Source organism: Lampris incognitus, chromosome 7, assembly GCF_029633865.1.
Source record: "Lampris incognitus isolate fLamInc1 chromosome 7, fLamInc1.hap2, whole genome shotgun sequence".
Classification (NCBI taxonomy): domain Eukaryota; kingdom Metazoa; phylum Chordata; class Actinopteri; order Lampriformes; family Lampridae; genus Lampris; species Lampris incognitus.
This window is the reverse complement of record NC_079217.1, coordinates 65,513,944-65,532,148: the sequence shown is the minus strand read 5'-3', so window position 1 is coordinate 65,532,148 and position 18,205 is coordinate 65,513,944. Positions and strand designations below refer to the sequence as shown.

At 44.1% G+C, this 18,205-nt stretch overlaps 1 protein-coding gene across 2 annotated transcripts in view; it reads left to right on the top strand.

Annotated features, from left to right (window-relative positions):
• pgm2l1 (phosphoglucomutase 2-like 1) overlaps positions 1 to 17,671 on the top strand; it is a 34,451-nt gene extending 16,780 nt beyond the window's left edge. Inside the window, exons 3-15 of one of the 2 annotated variants that reach the window (XR_008810503.1) lie at positions 204 to 310; positions 2,670 to 2,754; positions 3,677 to 3,760; positions 4,125 to 4,321; positions 5,409 to 5,598; positions 8,344 to 8,441; positions 9,740 to 9,920; positions 10,273 to 10,366; positions 10,750 to 10,879; positions 12,356 to 12,545; positions 15,558 to 15,691; positions 15,800 to 15,975; positions 16,149 to 17,671. Coding sequence is in view for 1 of the 2 variants with exons in the window: in XM_056283208.1 (XP_056139183.1) it covers positions 204 to 310; positions 2,670 to 2,754; positions 3,677 to 3,760; positions 4,125 to 4,321; positions 5,409 to 5,598; positions 8,344 to 8,441; positions 9,740 to 9,920; positions 10,273 to 10,366; positions 10,750 to 10,879; positions 12,356 to 12,545; positions 15,558 to 15,691; positions 15,800 to 15,902 (1,593 nt within the window). In the remaining variant the exon portion in view is untranslated. Of the gene's footprint in view, positions 1 to 203; positions 311 to 2,669; positions 2,755 to 3,676; positions 3,761 to 4,124; positions 4,322 to 5,408; positions 5,599 to 8,343; positions 8,442 to 9,739; positions 9,921 to 10,272; positions 10,367 to 10,749; positions 10,880 to 12,355; positions 12,546 to 15,557; positions 15,692 to 15,799 lie in introns of both variants that reach the window. The other variant, XM_056283208.1, reaches the window with a different exon arrangement.
• Positions 17,672 to 18,205: the final 534 nt, after the last annotated feature.

Here is an 18,205-nt window from a genome sequence, read left to right as displayed (position 1 = left end):
CAGTTGGTCCAGTTTGGCTTCTTGCTAGTACGTTTAGCAAGTGTTCTTTCTCTAAATTTCATTTTACTGATTTGTCAGATTTCCTGAAAGTTGTTGACTCAGTTCTTTAATTTATCAGATGTATTTTCAGGTTATACTAGACCTTATCTGGAAGTAATAAAGTTAGGTTCTTATGAGACCTAATTCTCTCCGTCTCTCTCCAGGGTTTGTACAGATACCTGTCCAAGTGTTTTCCAGACCTGTCTAGCAGGGGGATTGTGGTTGGGTTTGATACCAGAGGCCAAGAGGAGAGCGGCTGCTCCAGTCAACGGTACTGAACTCATACTGGGTTTAACCGGTCTCACTAGACTCATTCTGCAATGTACTGGGTTCACTAAATCAGCCATTCTCAGTCAGGTCCTTGGGAACCACTGGTAGTATTGGTTTGCTATAGAACCAATCATGATGTTTGTTCACAAGAGCAAATGGGGGCGAGGAACAACTGAGATATACTCTCAGCTGAAGAGAAAACGGTTAAGTCTTGTTGCGTATGGGGGTGCCAGCTAACAACAAAGAGTGGAGAAGGGTTCAGGTCTTTCAGATATCCATCTGCTCAGAGCAGACATGCTCATAGACAGCTCTGGATTCAGCATCGGAAAAGGGCTGAATCTGTCTCACTTTTCCTCACAGCCTTTCGTGCACTGTTGAACGAAGTGACACTGATTTGTAACTGATGAAATTAATTCAACATCTGGCAGCCACATGTTGAATGATATTTTAAAGTGTGTACATCTCGACTAACAAAAATGGAAGGAATCTGTCTGTCTGTCTGTCTGTCCTTCGATCTTCTCGAAAACCGTTCATCCGATCGACTTCACACTCAGCAGGTGTGTTGCTGAGGACCCAAGGAAGTGCAATGTCAATCGTGTTTTTTGGGGGGATTTTTCCCCCCTTTTAATCCCCAGTTGTACATGGCCAACTACCGCACTCTTCTTAGTCGTCCCGGTCTCTGCTCCACCCACCCCCTCTGCCGAGCTGGGGAGGGCTGCAGGCTACTACATGCCTCCTCCAATACATGTGGAGTTGCCAGCCAATTCTTTTCACCTGATAGTGAGGAGTTTCACCAGGGGGACATAGCACGTGGGAGGATCACGCTATTCCCCCTGGTTCCACCCCCCCCCCCACCGAACAGGCGCCCCGACTGACCAGAGGAGGCGTTAGTGGCGCGACCAGGATATATACCCACATCCGGCTTCCCACCCGCAGACATGCTCCCCTTTGGTAATATCGTACATCATCATGGTCTGCACTTACACTGCTATGCAGATGATGTCCAGAGCTACATCTCCATTACATCACCACTACAGCTTACTCCAGTCTGACCAACTGCCTCACTGAAATTAAATCATGGATGCAAGCCAACTTCCTTACACTAAATTATGATAAATCTGACATGGTCATCATTGGTCCCAAATCCCTTACCAAAACCACTCATAACTTCTGCTTCACCATCAATAACCCCACTCTGTCCCCCTCACCCCCCCTTTTGATCACCACGTCAATCAAATCACCAGAACTACCTTTTCCACCTAAAAAACATAGCTAGTCTCCGCCTATCACTCTCCCTCTCTACTGCCAAGACTTTGATCCATGCCTTCATCACATCCAGAACTGACTACTGCAACAGCATGGCTCATCATCCAAAGTGCTAAACTTTACTCCAGTACATCCAGATCTCTGCTGCTCACCTGCTCACCCACTCCCACTCCCGTAACCACATCACCACCCCTGTCCTCCAGAGTTTCCAATGGTTCCCTGTCCCACAACGGGTCCAATTCAAAGTCCTTCTCCTCACTCACAAAGCCCTCCATAACTAGGCCCCCTCCTACCTCACCGACCTGCTCCACTACCATACTCTTTCCCACAGCCTTCGTTCATCTGATGTCAACCTCCTGTGTGCGCCACACAGGACCAAGCACCGGACTTGGGGTGACAGAGCCTCCTCCATCTCTTCCCCCTCCTTCAGGAACTCACTCCTCAAAACACATCCGAGACTGCACCGAACTGTCCACATTCAAATCATAACCAAAGCTCATCTTTCCAGAATTGTTTTTTAATGTGCCATTAATGGTGTGTGTGTTATGGTTTTGGTGTTTATTTTTATGTTTATTTTAACTCATGTAAATCATGTTTGAGTACATTGAAAAGCGCTCTATAAATAAAATGTATTATTGTTTAAATTACATGCTATGTAGACTGCTTTGACTGTACAAAAGGAGCCAGTCCATCAGTACTACTGTACGCCCGCAATTGCAACATCAAAACGAACTGAAATTTTAATTCTGCGAGTGCCAACTTATTTTTCTGTATTAAAAATTCTCCCACAATCTGGAACAGGCGAATATAATGAACTGCCTGCTAGAATAGAAAACCAGATGCATTGGTTGTACCTGAGGATCTGATTGGGAACCACTGGTCTAAATTCATAATGAGATTATCTGTCTGGGACTTGGTATTTTGGTTTTGGTCATTTCCCTTTAATGGCTTGTTTACCTCTCTAGTTTTCCTTAGCTAGCCTCAGCTAACCATCGCTCAATTCAGTGAACCTTAGTTAGCATAAGCAAGCAGCGGCTAGCCTCACGCTGTACCATAGCAGTATTTAACATGGTGATTGATTCCTGTGTCTGCAGGCTGGGGAGGCTGACGGCTGCTGTGATGCTCAGCAAAAGCATCCCTGTCTATCTGTTCTCCACATACGTCCCAACACCGTTTGTAGTAAGTTAACATTCAGTCAGGTTCTTATGGATCAGGCACAATTATAGGTGACTTTATAATGGGTGTTTTAAGGTCAGCACATACGTCCGCAGAAACACAGCGGTGAGCCAAATGGCTTGGGCCAAGTGCCACCTGCAACACAAACAGGAAGTACCAGGTGATGCTTGTCAAATAAGTCGCAGTATTTAGCACTGCTTTGCAAAACCAGTCTGTGGGAGTGCTGGCACCAGTGAATAGAGCAGTGTTCTGAGGATTCGCAGCTTGTCGAGTAGACGAGTGTCGATTCAAGGCTGGACACTGGTGTGGCCAAGGTTTATATTGAAATTGATAGGATTGTTCTTCTTGACTTTCATCAGCCGGGTCTGATGTTTAGTGGCCTTGAGTCCTGCTCATGTGCTTTGTCATTAAAAATGTCTTTCTCGTGGAAGAATTCAGATACTGATTTATTTAAGCTACAGCCTATTGCCAAAGTTTTATTGATCCTATTAGCGAAGATTTACGTAATTTCAGTTCTGTTTACTGGTTGCTTGTCACTGATTAGTATTTAAACCTACAATACTTAAGGTTTAAAATCAAGCAAATGTCCTTTTTGATAGTTTCTATTATGTGTCTATTTAAGGCAGTTGTAAATCCACGAGTGTCTTATGTCTTCACCATAGCAGCCAGATGAGGAAGAAGGCAGGAAGTGATAGTAATACCCTATACTTTTCACTATATCCTGTCTATCTACTAAATACTTTCTTATTCAGATGCCCAAATTGAATAAATGTAGTCTCTCCCCTGGGAAAATATACTTGTACTTTGATTTGATTCAAATAAAAGCAATGATCTAACACTGCATTGCAGAACGTCATCCTGTGACAAAAGGGGGCGTGTCCTTAGTGGTGGGTTAAACTGAGCATGCTCTGTCTGTGTTTTCCAGCCCTACGCAGTCAGGAAGTTTGGTGCAGCAGCTGGAGTGATGGTCACAGCCTCCCACAACCGCAAAGAGGACAATGGATACAAGGTCAATTAGAGCTCATTGGCTGAGAATGTCCCTAAGTAGATGCCAAGCCTGTTCACGGTGCTTTGAACACCTCTTCGGTCAAGGATATCCCATGATTCAGTGCTTCTCTAACTGTATGCAGTGCCTGATCAATTTAAAGTTCAGTGAGTCCTTCGTGTAAGGGGAAAGGCTGGGTTAAAAATCACTCTGTGATTCAGACAAAGCTAACATGATACTACAGCAGTCTATCATACTGAATGTTGTCATTTCAAGAAATAATCCCCACCGCCCACTCCACGCTATTTATCAGCAACAACAGTTTTATTCTTTCTGATGTTGATCTACAGGAAGTGATGTCACTGTACAGCATGGCTCCCCTCTGCAGGTCTACTGGTGTAATGGTGCCCAGATCTCCTCTCCTCATGACAAGGCGATCCTCCGCTGTATAGAGGAGAACACGGAGCCCTGGAGCGTCTCCTGCTGGGAGGAGGACTTGGCAGACAGCTGCCCCCTGAGAAAAGACCCTCTACAGGAGGTCTGCAGCAGCTACATGGAAGAGCTAAAATCCCTCTGTTTCCACAGGTAGGAGAGCGAGAGAGATGGATAGACAGATGGATGGGGAGATCGATAGACGGATGTATATTTGCAGGGATGGGTGGACTGATGGGCAGATGGATTAATTGGTGGATGGATTTATGGAAGGGTGAATGAACAGACAGATGGATATATGAATGGCTAGATATGTATATTTTACATTTGTATATATATATATATATATATATATATATATATATATATATATATCAGGAATCAGGAACAATTTATTGTCATTTCATCTTATGTAGTAGTATGTACACAAAAGAAACAAAATTCCACTTCCCCCAGCCCACAGCAGTGCAACACAAAAGACAACAATATATCCAAAAACCAAAGAAATATCCAAAAGCAACACCACCAAAAACATACAAAAACAGAGAGAACAAAGAAAAACAGCCAACAACACAATCCACCCAGTACAACACAGTCCAAAAACTCCACCGTCCAGCGAACAAATGCCAGCCAGGATGACTGTTGGACCTGCTGGTCTGCATGGGCTAGCAGTTAGCTTAGCCTTCCGCATCCCATCAGACTGCCCTCAGTGTTTCCTCTTCAGGCGCAGCTCCAAGCAGGGCCGTGGTTCTTGGGCCCATTGGACGTAACAGTCAGCCAATCCAATGCCAGCTCTCCAGCCAGACACCCTCGACACACCTGCCCCGCACTCCACACAACGACACAAACGCAGACAAAAACACTGCACAGTCGAAGCTAGGCGAGGCCACCGCCAGACCACCTTGGTGTTTCCTCTCAGGCAGGGGTGTGGGCTAGCAGTTAGCTTAGCTTGCCCCGCTTGTCTCCTCCTTCGTCTATCTATATACGTATGCAGACTAGAATGAATTGCAGACCACACTGCGCATCATAATTCTAAAAATGGTATAAACACTTTATACACACTTAAATAATATTTATGCACACTTATTACATTAAACACTTTAGACAGTCTAAAAACATTCTACAGGGCACTTGACAGACATGAGCTCCACCTTGACCTGTCATATTCTACCAAGCCTTCCATAGAAAAATCTTTCACTCTCCCATTCTCTCTCCCTCTCTTTGCCTCTCTCTCTTTCAGAGATCTTAACTCCAGCTCTCCGTTGAAGTTTGTACATTCTTCTTTCCACGGTGTCGGTCACACCTTCGTCCAGCAGGCCTTCCACGCCTTTGGCTTCCCTTCTCCAATCCCAGTCCCGGAGCAGATGTACCCAGACCCAAACTTCTCCACCGTCCACTGCCCCAACCCGGAGGAGGGCGAGTCCGTCCTGGTAGGAAAGACATCTCTGTCCCAGCGAGTCCTTTCTACAGTTTTGTGGTTGTTGACCAACTTGTAAAAGAAGCGGTATATTCTTTCCCCTCCCTAGAAATTTTTTTTTTGTGTCTCTTTGACATCTCTTTGGTATTCTCATACTCATACAAATTGTGTCTTGAGTTCTGCCTGCCATTTAAATTGTCAGACGGCTGTCTATCCAGTGAGATCTGAGGAAGCAGGTGAGTGATTCACTCATGGTTATGCTCCCTTTTCCCTCTTCCTACGATCTCCTGGTCACGTCTAATTGCCCCCCCCCACATGCGCCGCGAGTCACAACCACTGTGGTAATTTTCCAGTTTGTCCCTACATTGTCTTTCCTTAAGTTATACCTTGATTTTTTTTCTTAGTGTTCCTTGTCCACCGATTAAAAAGCAGTGGTAGGCTCCCTCAACCTCAGGTGAATGTCGCTGTTAAATCCCGGGGTTCTGGTTGGCGTAGGAATGAATAGTTCATACTGGGATACAGTTATCCACACGGAGTCTAACATAGCCAGTGACTGACTCGGCATACTCATCCAAACTCAAGGCTGAATCCTTAAAGATTGATCAGTCTGTTTATTCAAAACATCCCTGAAGTTTTGATTCGTGTTCTGTAGTCCAGCACTGTACTGTCCTCACAGTGGGCTGTGCACACTTCACTTTCTGCTTGTTGGAAGGAAGGTAAGAGCACTGATAGGTGTTTGGGTTTCCCAAAGGGAGATCGTGGGATAGACCTGTAAGCTGCCTTGTTCCTGGAGTAACAGTGGTTGAGAGTCTTTTTGCCTCAGGTTGGGCAGGTGACATGTTGGTAAAATGTTGGTAGCAAAGATTTCAGTTTACAGTGGTTAAAGGAAATGGGCAGGCAACATCACTACAGACCCATCACACCCTGGTCACAACCTTTTCAAACTCTGGTGGGCGCTACAGAGCACTGTACACCAAAACAACCAGATATAAAACAGTTTCCTTCCACGGGCTGTCATTCAAATGAACACTTAACACTGTTGAATAGATCCAACCATGTTGTATATACTGTACTGTACATGTTGTATATACTGTACTGTACATGTTGTATATAGTGTACCGTACTGTACATTGTACGTATACTGGTATGCTCTGTTTTGTCCATCTACCTCCGACATGTATGTAAGTAACCTGCTAACATGTATTTCAGCATCTCTGATATATTCTCTGCACCACTGCACTTTATCACCTCTTATGTCTCCTGTATAAGTCAGTCCTTGTGTATATATGTGAAGATTGTTGTGTTGTAGTGTTATTATTCTATGTTAAGTACACTGAGAGAGCCACGAAACTGGAGTCACATTCCATGTAGTGCAAACCTACATGGCCAATAAACATGATTCTGATTAAAGTCCCCTGCCACATTTGAAATGGCCTCATGGTGCAAGTTCTCCTGCCTGCTAATGGCTCCATACAGTTCGTCCAGCGCCGCTGTGGTAGTATGTAGACAGCAGTTAACAAGATGCAGGGAATTCCCTTGGGAGACAGAATGGTCTGCATCTTATTGTTAGGGCCCTGACACACCAGGCCGGCGGTCGGCTGTCGGGCCATCGGTGAGCGTCTGTGACCCTAGTTTTTGCAGTGTGTCCTGCACCGTTGGCACTAGTCGGACCCCTATTGGCAGCTTTTCAGCCGATTCTGCATGTTGAATCGGCGGAGCTCGTCGGTGAGAGAGATCACTCTGATTGGCGGTTCAGCTTAGCGAATCAGTGCAGAACGTACATGCTAGTTGACTGTCGGCTGTAGTCTGCGGTGTGTTCAAGTGCTACTTTTTGGCCCAGACGGCAGGCGACTTGAGGCGACGCAACAGTCAGCCTTCGTCGCCGCTAGTCGGTTTGGTGTGTCAGGGCCCTTAGTTGTTCCAACACTGGCGAACAGAACTGAGAGACTATTTTCCATGTCAGTGCACCATGAATTGTTAACAAAGAAGCATACACCAGCTCTCTTTACTTTGCCAGTAGTCATCATGGAAAGGTCCATGCAGTGCACAGAAACCCCCCCCCCCCCGGTTGTATAGCCCTATCAGGTGTATCAGGGCCTAGCCAAGTCTCTGTAAAGCAGAGCACACATGTCCCTTTGAGAGATTATTTGGTAATGAAGTTTGTCCAGCTTGTTATCGAGGGACTGGACGTTAGACAGCAGTATGCTGTGAATCAGGGGCCAGGTAGGATGCTGTCGTAGCCTCACCAGAGCACTACCTAGTTTACCTCACCTCTGACAGTGCTGTCTGCAACCATTACTCCATGGTGGTACCTGTTTGTTGTCAGTAATCTTTCTTGGCAAGTCCCACGGCTTCCAGCTGTTGGGAAGGTCTGATCTGATGTCCAGTAGAGTCGGGCGATCATAGGTGATTGGGCAAGACACGTTTTGTGCAACAAAAGTGACGTTTAACCCGAAAACCAACAACAGAGCAAGAGCAGCTTGTAGCAAGTCGCCATAGTACGGCGCCATCTTTCATCTCCTCACCTGGTGGTTGCAACAGTGTCTATATATGACTCTGGTCTTCCCTGGGCTACCTCTGTCTATATATGATTCTGGTCTTACCTTGACTACCTCTGTATATATATATATATATATATATATATATATATATATATATATATGACTCGGGTCTTAGCTGGACTACCTCTGTATATATATGACTCTGGTCTAACTGCTATCTGAGTGTTTCTGAGCAGGGGACTTCGTCTTGTTTTCAGGGGCTGTCTATGCGTCTGGCAGAGAGAGAGAATGCCAGGATTGTTTTGGCCACAGATCCTGATGCAGATCGCCTGGCTGTCGCCGAACGGACCAACGGGTAACCATGTAGCTCTGTATGTAGTGACCCAGTCCACACACGACAAATACACAACTAGACAAGGCAAGTTTATTTGTATAGCACATTTGATACTCAAATGCAATTCAATGTGCTGTACATAAGGCTTAAACAGACATTCAATAAGAAATACAGACTAAGATAAGAAGATGAAAAAAATGATAAAGGTAATCATGTCGATGAATGAATTTGTCAAGACTGTTTAATCAAAGGCTAATCTGATGACGGCAGAAATTCAATCCACAAATTCAACTTTTTTAACCAGAGAAGACTCACTGAAATAGTAGTTGTAGAAGTAAGATTAAGTAAAATTTAAATTGCTGGAGATTATGGGTGTGAATAACACAGTGTAGTGTTAAGTTAATGTTATGCCCCTTTTCCACTGCATGGTACCGGCTCAACTGGACTCAACTCTATTTGACTCTTACTTGCTTTATGTGTTGGGATGTGGTTTTGCACTGCAGATAGTGCCCCCTCACGGTGAAGCCCCGCTGGTCATTTGTGGGCGTGTTGACTAGTTTGTCCTCCCTTGTCTACTAGCGCCTCCTCACACCAGTGTTTTATTTTCAAACAAATCAGCAAGACCAACTACAAATGTGTGATCACATGAACAATATTAGTGTAACTAAGAGATTCACTGACACACATCATGTTTTACATGGATAGATGCTCAACTATACTACAAGTTTCATAAGACTCACTTTAGCATTTCCTGTTATAAACGCAGCTGTTCAATTTCTCTCTGACCAATCAGTGGTCAGATTTTATTTATATTTAAATAAATATAAATAATTTTTATTTATATTTTTGTTTATATTTTATTTATATTTATATTTCAATGTAAATATTTTATTTATTTATTTTATAAGTTTTAATTTATATTTAAATAAATAGACATATTTATATTTATTTATATTTTATTTAGTTATTTATTTATAGTGGTGTTTTCATATCACCTTTTAGTATCGGCTCAGCTCACTTGGAACCTCGATGGAGGTGGTACCAAAAAAGGTACCTGGTACCAGGTACTATCCCAAACTTTTGGCCAATGCAAAACCAAACAGAGCGAGTAGAGTAGAGTCGAGCCAGTACCATGCAGTGGAGAAGGGGCATTAGTGTCAGTGGCCTGTGAGTGTGTGCACAGGTCGATAAAGGAGTGGTGGACTAAAGAGTCATTAGTTGAACAGGGCGGTAGCCATGGCTTCACCAGTGTTGTATAACATCTTCTGACATTGTGTTGTTGTGTATCCCTGTGTGGTTGTGTGTTGTGTGTGTTAAAGGTGTAGTTGGAAGGTGTTCACAGGGAATGAGCTGGCTGCCTTATTGGGTTGGTGGATGTTCTTTAACTGGAAGGAGAAACACCCGGATCCCGCGGACACCCAGAAGGTCTACATGTTTGCCACAACAGTCTCCTCTAAGATCCTGCAGGCCTTGGCCAGAGTGGAGGGTTTCCACTTCCAGGTCAGCGGGGCATTTCTGCTTCCATAAAGGTTAAAGATACCGTGATGAAATAATAATAAAAGTAAACAGGGTTTATCGTCATTATATAAAGACTTTCAAACCATTCATATACCTTATTTTAATTTTTTCATTCATTATCACAATGAAAAATGTGTAGACTGTTGCGTAGACAAATGTAGACCAGTGTAGACTGGCGCAGACCTATGTAGACTGGTGTAGACCAGCGTAGACCTGTATAGACCAGTGTAGACTGCAGACCTTGAGTCAGAAAGTATGGAGTTATGGAAGGGGACTTGTGATTGTCTTCCTGTGCTGTCGTGTACTGACCTTTAACCTCCTGTCTGTCCCACAGGAAACCTTACCGGGCTTCAAATGGATCGGAAACAGAATCCATGAATTGTCTAAAACTGGCAACCACGTGATTTTCTCCTTTGAGGAGTCGATTGGTAAGAATGACTCAGTGCTTCGTTCTGCCTTGATTTAAGCCAAATGTTCTGTTTCAGCTCCATGAGCCACATTCAATCCGGCCAGTCTATTACTGTTGACTACTGGGAGCTGACCAGTACAACCACAATCTTCTATTGTTGGTTACTGGGCGCTGACCAGTACAACCACAATCTTCTATTGTTGGTTACTGGGCATTGACCAGTACAACCACATCTTATACTGTTCATTACTGGGCACTGACCAGTACAACCACAGTCTTGCATATTACTGTGTTGCAAGGAGTCAATTGGACAAATGATCATTAAAAACTGGATGAGAATCTAGATTTTAGTGCTTTGCTCTATCATTTTGTGTGTGTGTGTGTGTGTGTGTGTGTGTACAGGTTTCCTGTGTGGCAGTCTTCTCCCTGATAAGGATGGTGTCAGTGCAGCGGTGGTGGTTGCAGAGTTGAGCGTTTACCTTTACAAGAAGAACCTGAGTCTCACCCGGCAGCTCCACAACATCTACAGGACGTAAGATACCCACACTCACTGATCCCTCAGCTTTCATCGTGTGATCTGATCATGTGACCTCATCATGTGATCTGATCATGTGATCTATATCTGGTTAATGAACAATCCCGTCATGTTCTTTTGTGGTTACACACATCAGAAACAGGAAGTAGTTTTACTGTGGATATAAATGATGGGTGAGACGCAGTACTGTCTACCACTGTAGTCTGGCAGACCGGTTCTGGTTCTGATCACATTGTGTGTTTATACCGGCCATTATTCTGGTTTTTCCTGATCCAGATGAAGTATCCAGATACAGATCGCATGATAATGTCTACTTTCCCCCTCTGCCGGTCCGGGGAGGGCTGCAGACTACCACATGCTTCCTCCGATACATGTGGAGTCGCCAGCCTCTTCTTTTCATCTGACAGTGAGGAGTTTCACCAGGGGGACGTAGCACGTGAGAGGATCACGCTATTCCCCCCAGTTCCCCCCCCAAACAGGCGCCCGACTGACCAGGGGAGGCGCTAGCGCAGCAACCAGGACACATACCCACATCCAGCTTCCCACACTCAGACACGGCCAATTGTGTCTGTAGGGACGCCTGACCAAGCCAGAGGTAATACGGGGACTCGAACCGGCGATCCCCGTGTTGGTAGGCAACAGAATAGGTCGCCACGCCACCTGGACGCCTGACGGTGCCTACTTTCACGCTGAAGATTTTAACTCCAAATTTCTGTTTGGGTCTGATCTTTTAGTGTCACTGTTCACATTCTTTTAAGGGACTGGTGTCTGGTGTCAGAAACGCACACCAGCAGAAGAGGTCCTCTGAGGACGTTTGACGGCGGCAGCGGTCGAGGGTGATAAATGTGTTCAGGTTTGGTAGAAAACGAGTTTCTCTCCAGTCAAGTGTGGAATCAGCTGCTTTGTTTACATCCAGTTGGCAAGCAAGTTTTAAACAGCTTTTCTGAAGTCACAAAAAGGGAAATGTGAATTAGTTGTCTCCATCAGATCGGTTTAAGTGAGTAAAGCCCTGGAGGTACTTTGACGTGTCCTCCATCATGTGTCGGTACTTCAACAGCACCAGAAAGATGGAACGATGAAGACGAACAGATGATCACGTGATTCAGTTCTGTTACCGTTTCAGTTTTTATTTGACAAATGATTCCATCAACCATTTAGCTCATAAACTCTGTATGGACAAAAGCAAAAACCATCAGGTGCTGTAAAAAGGTTTTGGTATTGAGAAGGTTTTATTTTGCAGTTTCCATCTGGCATTTTTGATGCAGTACTTCATGATGAATATTAAAATGCTTTGATGGAAGCTTGGCTAGTGTCGTTCTTCTTATTTCCATCAGTGTCTCTTGTTTTTCTCCACATCTTCCTCACCATGTCTCCATTGCTGGACCTTATTTGGATGCTGTCTGGACCTGCTGTCTCCCTGCTTGTGTTCAACCAGTCTTTCTCTGTTGTGTTTGTATCTCCTTGTATCTTCAGATACGGTTACCACATCTCCAAAACCTCCTACGTTACCTGCAACGACCCTCCGACCGTCCAGAAGATCTTCGGCCGAATTCGTAACTTTGAAGGTGAAGGTTGCTACCCAAAGACGTGTGCCGGTTCCAGCATCCTCCATGTGCGAGACGTAACCACAGGATATGACAGCAGCCAGCCGGACCAGCGCTGCGTAAGAAACCACTTCCCTCTGATCCACTTCGGTTAGGTTTAGCTGAGTCTGGAGCTGAGCTATGAAGGAGAGGTCAGATGTGCATGAAGGCTTCTAACAGGCCCTCTTCAGAAAGACAAGCAAATGGAGTAGATGTAATAAACATAGCGGTAAGCGAGGATAAAGCAATATCACTACCTTTACATGATGTTAGAAAAAAGTCGATTTATTGTGTTAGTCCGACTAAAACTGGACTTTTACAATACATGTAAGCGTGTTAGTCTGACTAAAACTGGACTTTTACAATACATGTAAACGTGTTAGTCCGACTAAAACTGGACTTTTACAATACATGTAAACGTGTTAGTCCTACTAAAACTGGACTTTTACAATACATGTAAACGTGTTAGTCCGACTAAAACTGGACTTTTACAATACATGTAAACGTGTTAGTCCGACTAAAACTGGACTTTTACAATACATGTAAACGTGTTAGTCTGACTAAAACTGGACTTTTACAATACATGTAAACGTGTTAGTCCTACTAAAACTGGACTTTTACAATACATGTAAGCATGTTAGTCCTACTAAAACTGGACTTTTACAATACATGTAAACGTGTTAGTCTGACTAAAACTGGACTTTTACAATACATGTAAACGTGTTAGTCCGACTAAAACTGGACTTTTACAATACATGTAAACGTGTTAGTCCTACTAAAACTGGACTTTTACAATACATGTAAACGTGTTAGTCTGGCTAAAACTGGACTTTTACAATACATGTAAAAGTGTTAGTCTGACTAAAACTGGACTTTTACAATACATGTAAACTTGTTAGTCCTACTAAAACTGGACTTTTACAATACATGTAAACGTGTTAGTCCGACTAAAACTGGACTTTTACAATACATGTAGGCGTTCTGCACATGATCCATAGTTCCCGCGGCGGTCTTCACCCGGAAGTGGAACAGCATAGATCAACAGTATCAACATGGCGAGCGCTAGAGCGAGAACCACGAACTTCTGGACAGACAAGGGGGCAAACTTCATGTTGTGTCAGCTGAAGGAGCTGAATATCCTGAAGTAATGTACAGAAATGTACAGTGCTGTAAAGTTGTCCATGTTGTCACCGCTCAACATGGAACCCGCCGCTTGTTAACTTGTTTGTGGCTTGTTTGGTATGTGACGCAATAGGCCAACCAGAAGAAGGTCCAATAGGAACCAGCTGAAAGGGGGCATGTCGCCACCTACCGTACCAGGGTGGGACATGCTTCCGTCAATAAATGGATTCTCCCCTGGTTCTTGTGTACTGGGACAACGACAGTAGTCCAGTTACATGTCCTAGTCGAGCTGTAACCGTAGCTCCACTTACCTGTGCACATACACACTGCAGCTAAACCCAGTTGTCGTTCCTCATCTGAGTTGTCATCACGTCACACACACTTCAGTTAGGAAGGACAGTGACAGCTGCATTTCCTGTGAGGTCACACACACCTGGGATGGATGTTTACCTCAATACTGATTTGCATTAAAAGCACATTATATGACCAGTCTGATACAATAGTGACCAGACGGATGTCATGTAGATAGATGTAAGGTGTTTTGGGCGGTTGTCCAGCGCTCCGTCCTGGGTACGATGTTAAACTGAAACCCAGCAGGACTAAAAACAAAACCTGTCAAAGGGCGGATGAGTTCCTCTGTGAACCAACGGCCATCCATACCTGGAGAGGTGATAGAGACCACCGGGTACGCCCCCTACTGACACACAATGATGACTCAACCAAACTCAACCACCATGCCGGATTGGGGAACGGTGGAAGAGACTTGTTGAGTCATCAGCTGTGCTCCTACGACCTCCATAGGTTACGGAGCTGATGGTGATGATGTCAGCGCTCCAGTCTGTCTGTCTCCTCTGACGCTCAAAGGAAAAAACAAACATGAACTCTGACATGGTGATTCTCTATAAAATGATAACTGGACTAAGACATCAACAGCACCAATGTATGTAAATGGTAAATAATGATATTCATGCAGAACTGCAGACTGTTTTACATTCCTTATCAACAAGGTCCTGTATACAAATTCAAAGCCGACACACGTGAGGAGAGGCATTATGCAGAATGAATAGCGTGTATTTAATCGTTTTGCTTTGATATTCAGCTTAAAAGAGAATAAATGAGACAGTTAATTATTCTACTGTCGCTTGAAGGACCATTACAGACACATAACTGAGGTTTTGCTGCTCTTAGCGTAGCATGTCGTAAAGCTAACGTGTCCACTGGTGATGTTATATATGATATACATTCGTATATGTGTATATATAACTTTGTTAAAAGAAACTCAGCGGTAGGTAAAGTGCTCAACAGATAAGGAGCAAAATAATCCAGTGAGTGAAGGGAATTCTTTATGAGGCAGAACCATAAGCCATAAGCAATCATATATATGTACACATATATGTATAGCATACATACATATATACACATATATATGTCTATATAACAACATCATATATAACATATGTGTATATATGTACACACACACACACACACATATATATATATACATATATATAATGTTTGAACCCATGGCTGACTCACCACAATCTGTTTAAACCTGCTGCTCACATGGTTTTCTTTTGACACCATTTAGCCCGTTTCTAAATGGGTAAAGGACTAGTTAGTTAACACCACCGTCTCTACTACCCTCTTGTCTTTGTTCATTTAGAAAATGGTGGTTGGTAGAGTTCCTGCATGGTCTGTCAGACAAAATCTGGCCGACTGAGTTTATCACTTCATGTATCACATGTTTGACTCTACGATCCTGAAACCAGCTTCCAGTCTCTGGTATACTTAAGACAAGAGCTAACCCTTGAATATCACACCCTGCAGACCAGCAGTGTGTGGTGTGGATGGTTGTTGTCTGGTAGGACTTTGCCAGGAAAAATGACAGGTTGCATAGTGTTTTCATCTTCATCATAGCAGCCAGGCGCGGGAGAGGAAGGCAGTAAAGGTTTTGACTCTTATTTCTTCAGGTTCTCCCGGTGACTAAGAGCAGCCAGATGGTGACCTTCACACTGCAGAATGGAGTCGTGGCCACGCTCAGAACCAGTGGCACCGAACCCAAAATTAAATTCTACACCGAAATCTGTGCTCCGCCCGGGGAAAGGTCCGCACCACGTCTGTACACTTACAGCACACAACTGCATGTGTGTGTGTGTTTGTGTGTGATGGTGGGGGTCATGTGTGCTAGTGAGCGTCCTGCTTTGTGTTTCAGTGACGTCATCAGTCTGGAGGCGGAACTAGGCAAAGTGACTGACTCTCTAGTTGAAGACTTCCTGGAGCCTGACAGGAACCACCTGATTCGCCGCTCCCTCTAGCCCTGCTGTCCATATGTGGTATATGGCCCGCCTCCGCTCTTGTGTTTTCTGCAAACGATCAACAGAACAGAAGGTTGGTTGCCTCTATGGCGTGATAGTGAGTTCACCTCAGTGTGTTTCTGCTCCGTTTATCTCGGCATATGAATCCCATCACCACGTCAGGCGTTCACATCCTGCCGACTCTTTTCTTTTCATTCAATGTGAGTTAGAAGCAACAGATATAAACATGCATGTTTTTTATCAAAGGCAAATAATCATATGGACATATGATGGACACGAATTTAGGATGTCTCGCACAGCCTCATGAGGATGGAAACTAAATGCTGTCATTATGAAGACGTTTTCCGTCAGTTCCTGGGTCAGACGTTGGTCCTCGTTGTAAAGAAAGCAAGAGGTTTGAACCAATCAGCAGCAGGGCACCCAAAGGAGACAGCTGACGCTGGCCAATCAGACGACAGTAAAGGTTGTAAATGTCTGATTGTTGTTGAGAAAAAATGTTTACCCCCGCCCAAAAAAAAGGCCAAGTCACGATTCTCCTCGACGCACCAGTAGATTCTCTATAGTGTGCTGCCATAGTGTCAACTGGATTCTATTAGTAGTGTAGTTATACCAGTACTACTGCCAAAATACTAACTAGTCCTGTGCTGTTAAGGCTAGACAGTAATGTGGTGCCGTGACCACTAGAGGGGGCATTGCGCTGGAGAATGAATCAAATGTCAAAGCTAGCATGTAATGCAGGGCTGTGACCACGAGAGAGGGGCAAATGAGCTGGAGAATGAATCGTGTCAAAGCTAGACTGTAGTGCAGTGATGTGACCACCAGAGGGGGGCATTGAGCTGGAGAATGAATCAAATGTCAAAGCTAGACTGTAGTGCAGTGCTGTGACCACCAGAGGGGGGCATTGAGCTGGAGAATGAATCAAAGAGGGCAGCGTAGTTGTAAAGCTGTGTTCTACCACCCAAAAAGACCTGGCAGGAAATAAAATAAAGGTTGTGAAAGACACAGACTGGGCTTTTCATCTGAAATCTATTTCACAAATGGACTGGAGTGTGTAGAAAAATCTGTCCAAATGTTGAATCGCTGTCCACTTGGTGTGTGGCAGTCTGTGTTTTGTGTTCAGTAACGTCGTCAAACGGTGCAAAACCAAAACCAAACGTGTCGACTCAGAACCTGCTGGACCTCATGTGCCGTCTGTCGTCATGAAGAACCAGCCACGTCTGCAGATGTTCGCCACACCTGCAGCAGGTCTGGTTGTTATGTTTTCCTCTGTTCATCCTTATTTATTTCCAGTCTGTTGTGTGAAGTGTTTTGTGTTGTTGCTGTTGTAAGTGTGCTTCACAAAGACCAAGGTGGTTTATGAGACATCATACCTTTAATAAGACTTTCATGCCATTTCTGTTGTTCTGGGCTTGAAACAGCAGCATACTTGTGGGTTTTTTGTTGTTGTTTTTTTTAAAAATTGTGTTCGAAGTGCCGTGTCCCTTAGAAGACATGATGTGAGATCCAGCTGTTTCATTCGTCTGTGAAAAATCCAGCTGTTTCATTCATCTCTGCACAAGGAGGAAGACTGCTGCTTTCTGACTGCTGTTGGACAAAGAATTTGAATGTAATGCTTCTATTTTGGATGAGAGATGAAGGTGTGTGAACAGAACACATCAGATGTGTACATGTATTTTTCTATGTTTTGCTGTGGTTGCATGTGTCAGCAGGTGGAGCAGTGTTGGTGGAGATGTGCTGTCCTGGCTGTTCCACCAATAAAACCATGAAGCTTACAGTCCTTCAAGTCTCCTGTTCTTCATTCAGAGCTGCCAGCGTGTCCACCACCCTAAACTATATCCACACACTTCTACACAAGACATATATCCACACACTTCTACACAAGACATATATCCACACACTTCTACACAAGATATATATCCACACACTTCTACACAAGACATATATCCACACACTTCTACACAAATCATATATCCACACACTTCTACACAAATCATATATCCACACACTTCTGCACAAGACATATATCCACACACTTCTACACAAGACATATATCCACACACTTCTACACAAGACATATATCCACACACTTCTACACAAGACATATATCCACACACTTCCACACAAGACATATATCCACACACTTCCACACAAGACATATATCCACACACTTCTACACAAGGCATATGTCCACACACTTCTACACAAGACATATATCCACACACTTCTACACAAATCATATATCCACACACTTCTACGCAAGACATATATCCACACACTTCTACACAAGACATATATCCACACAC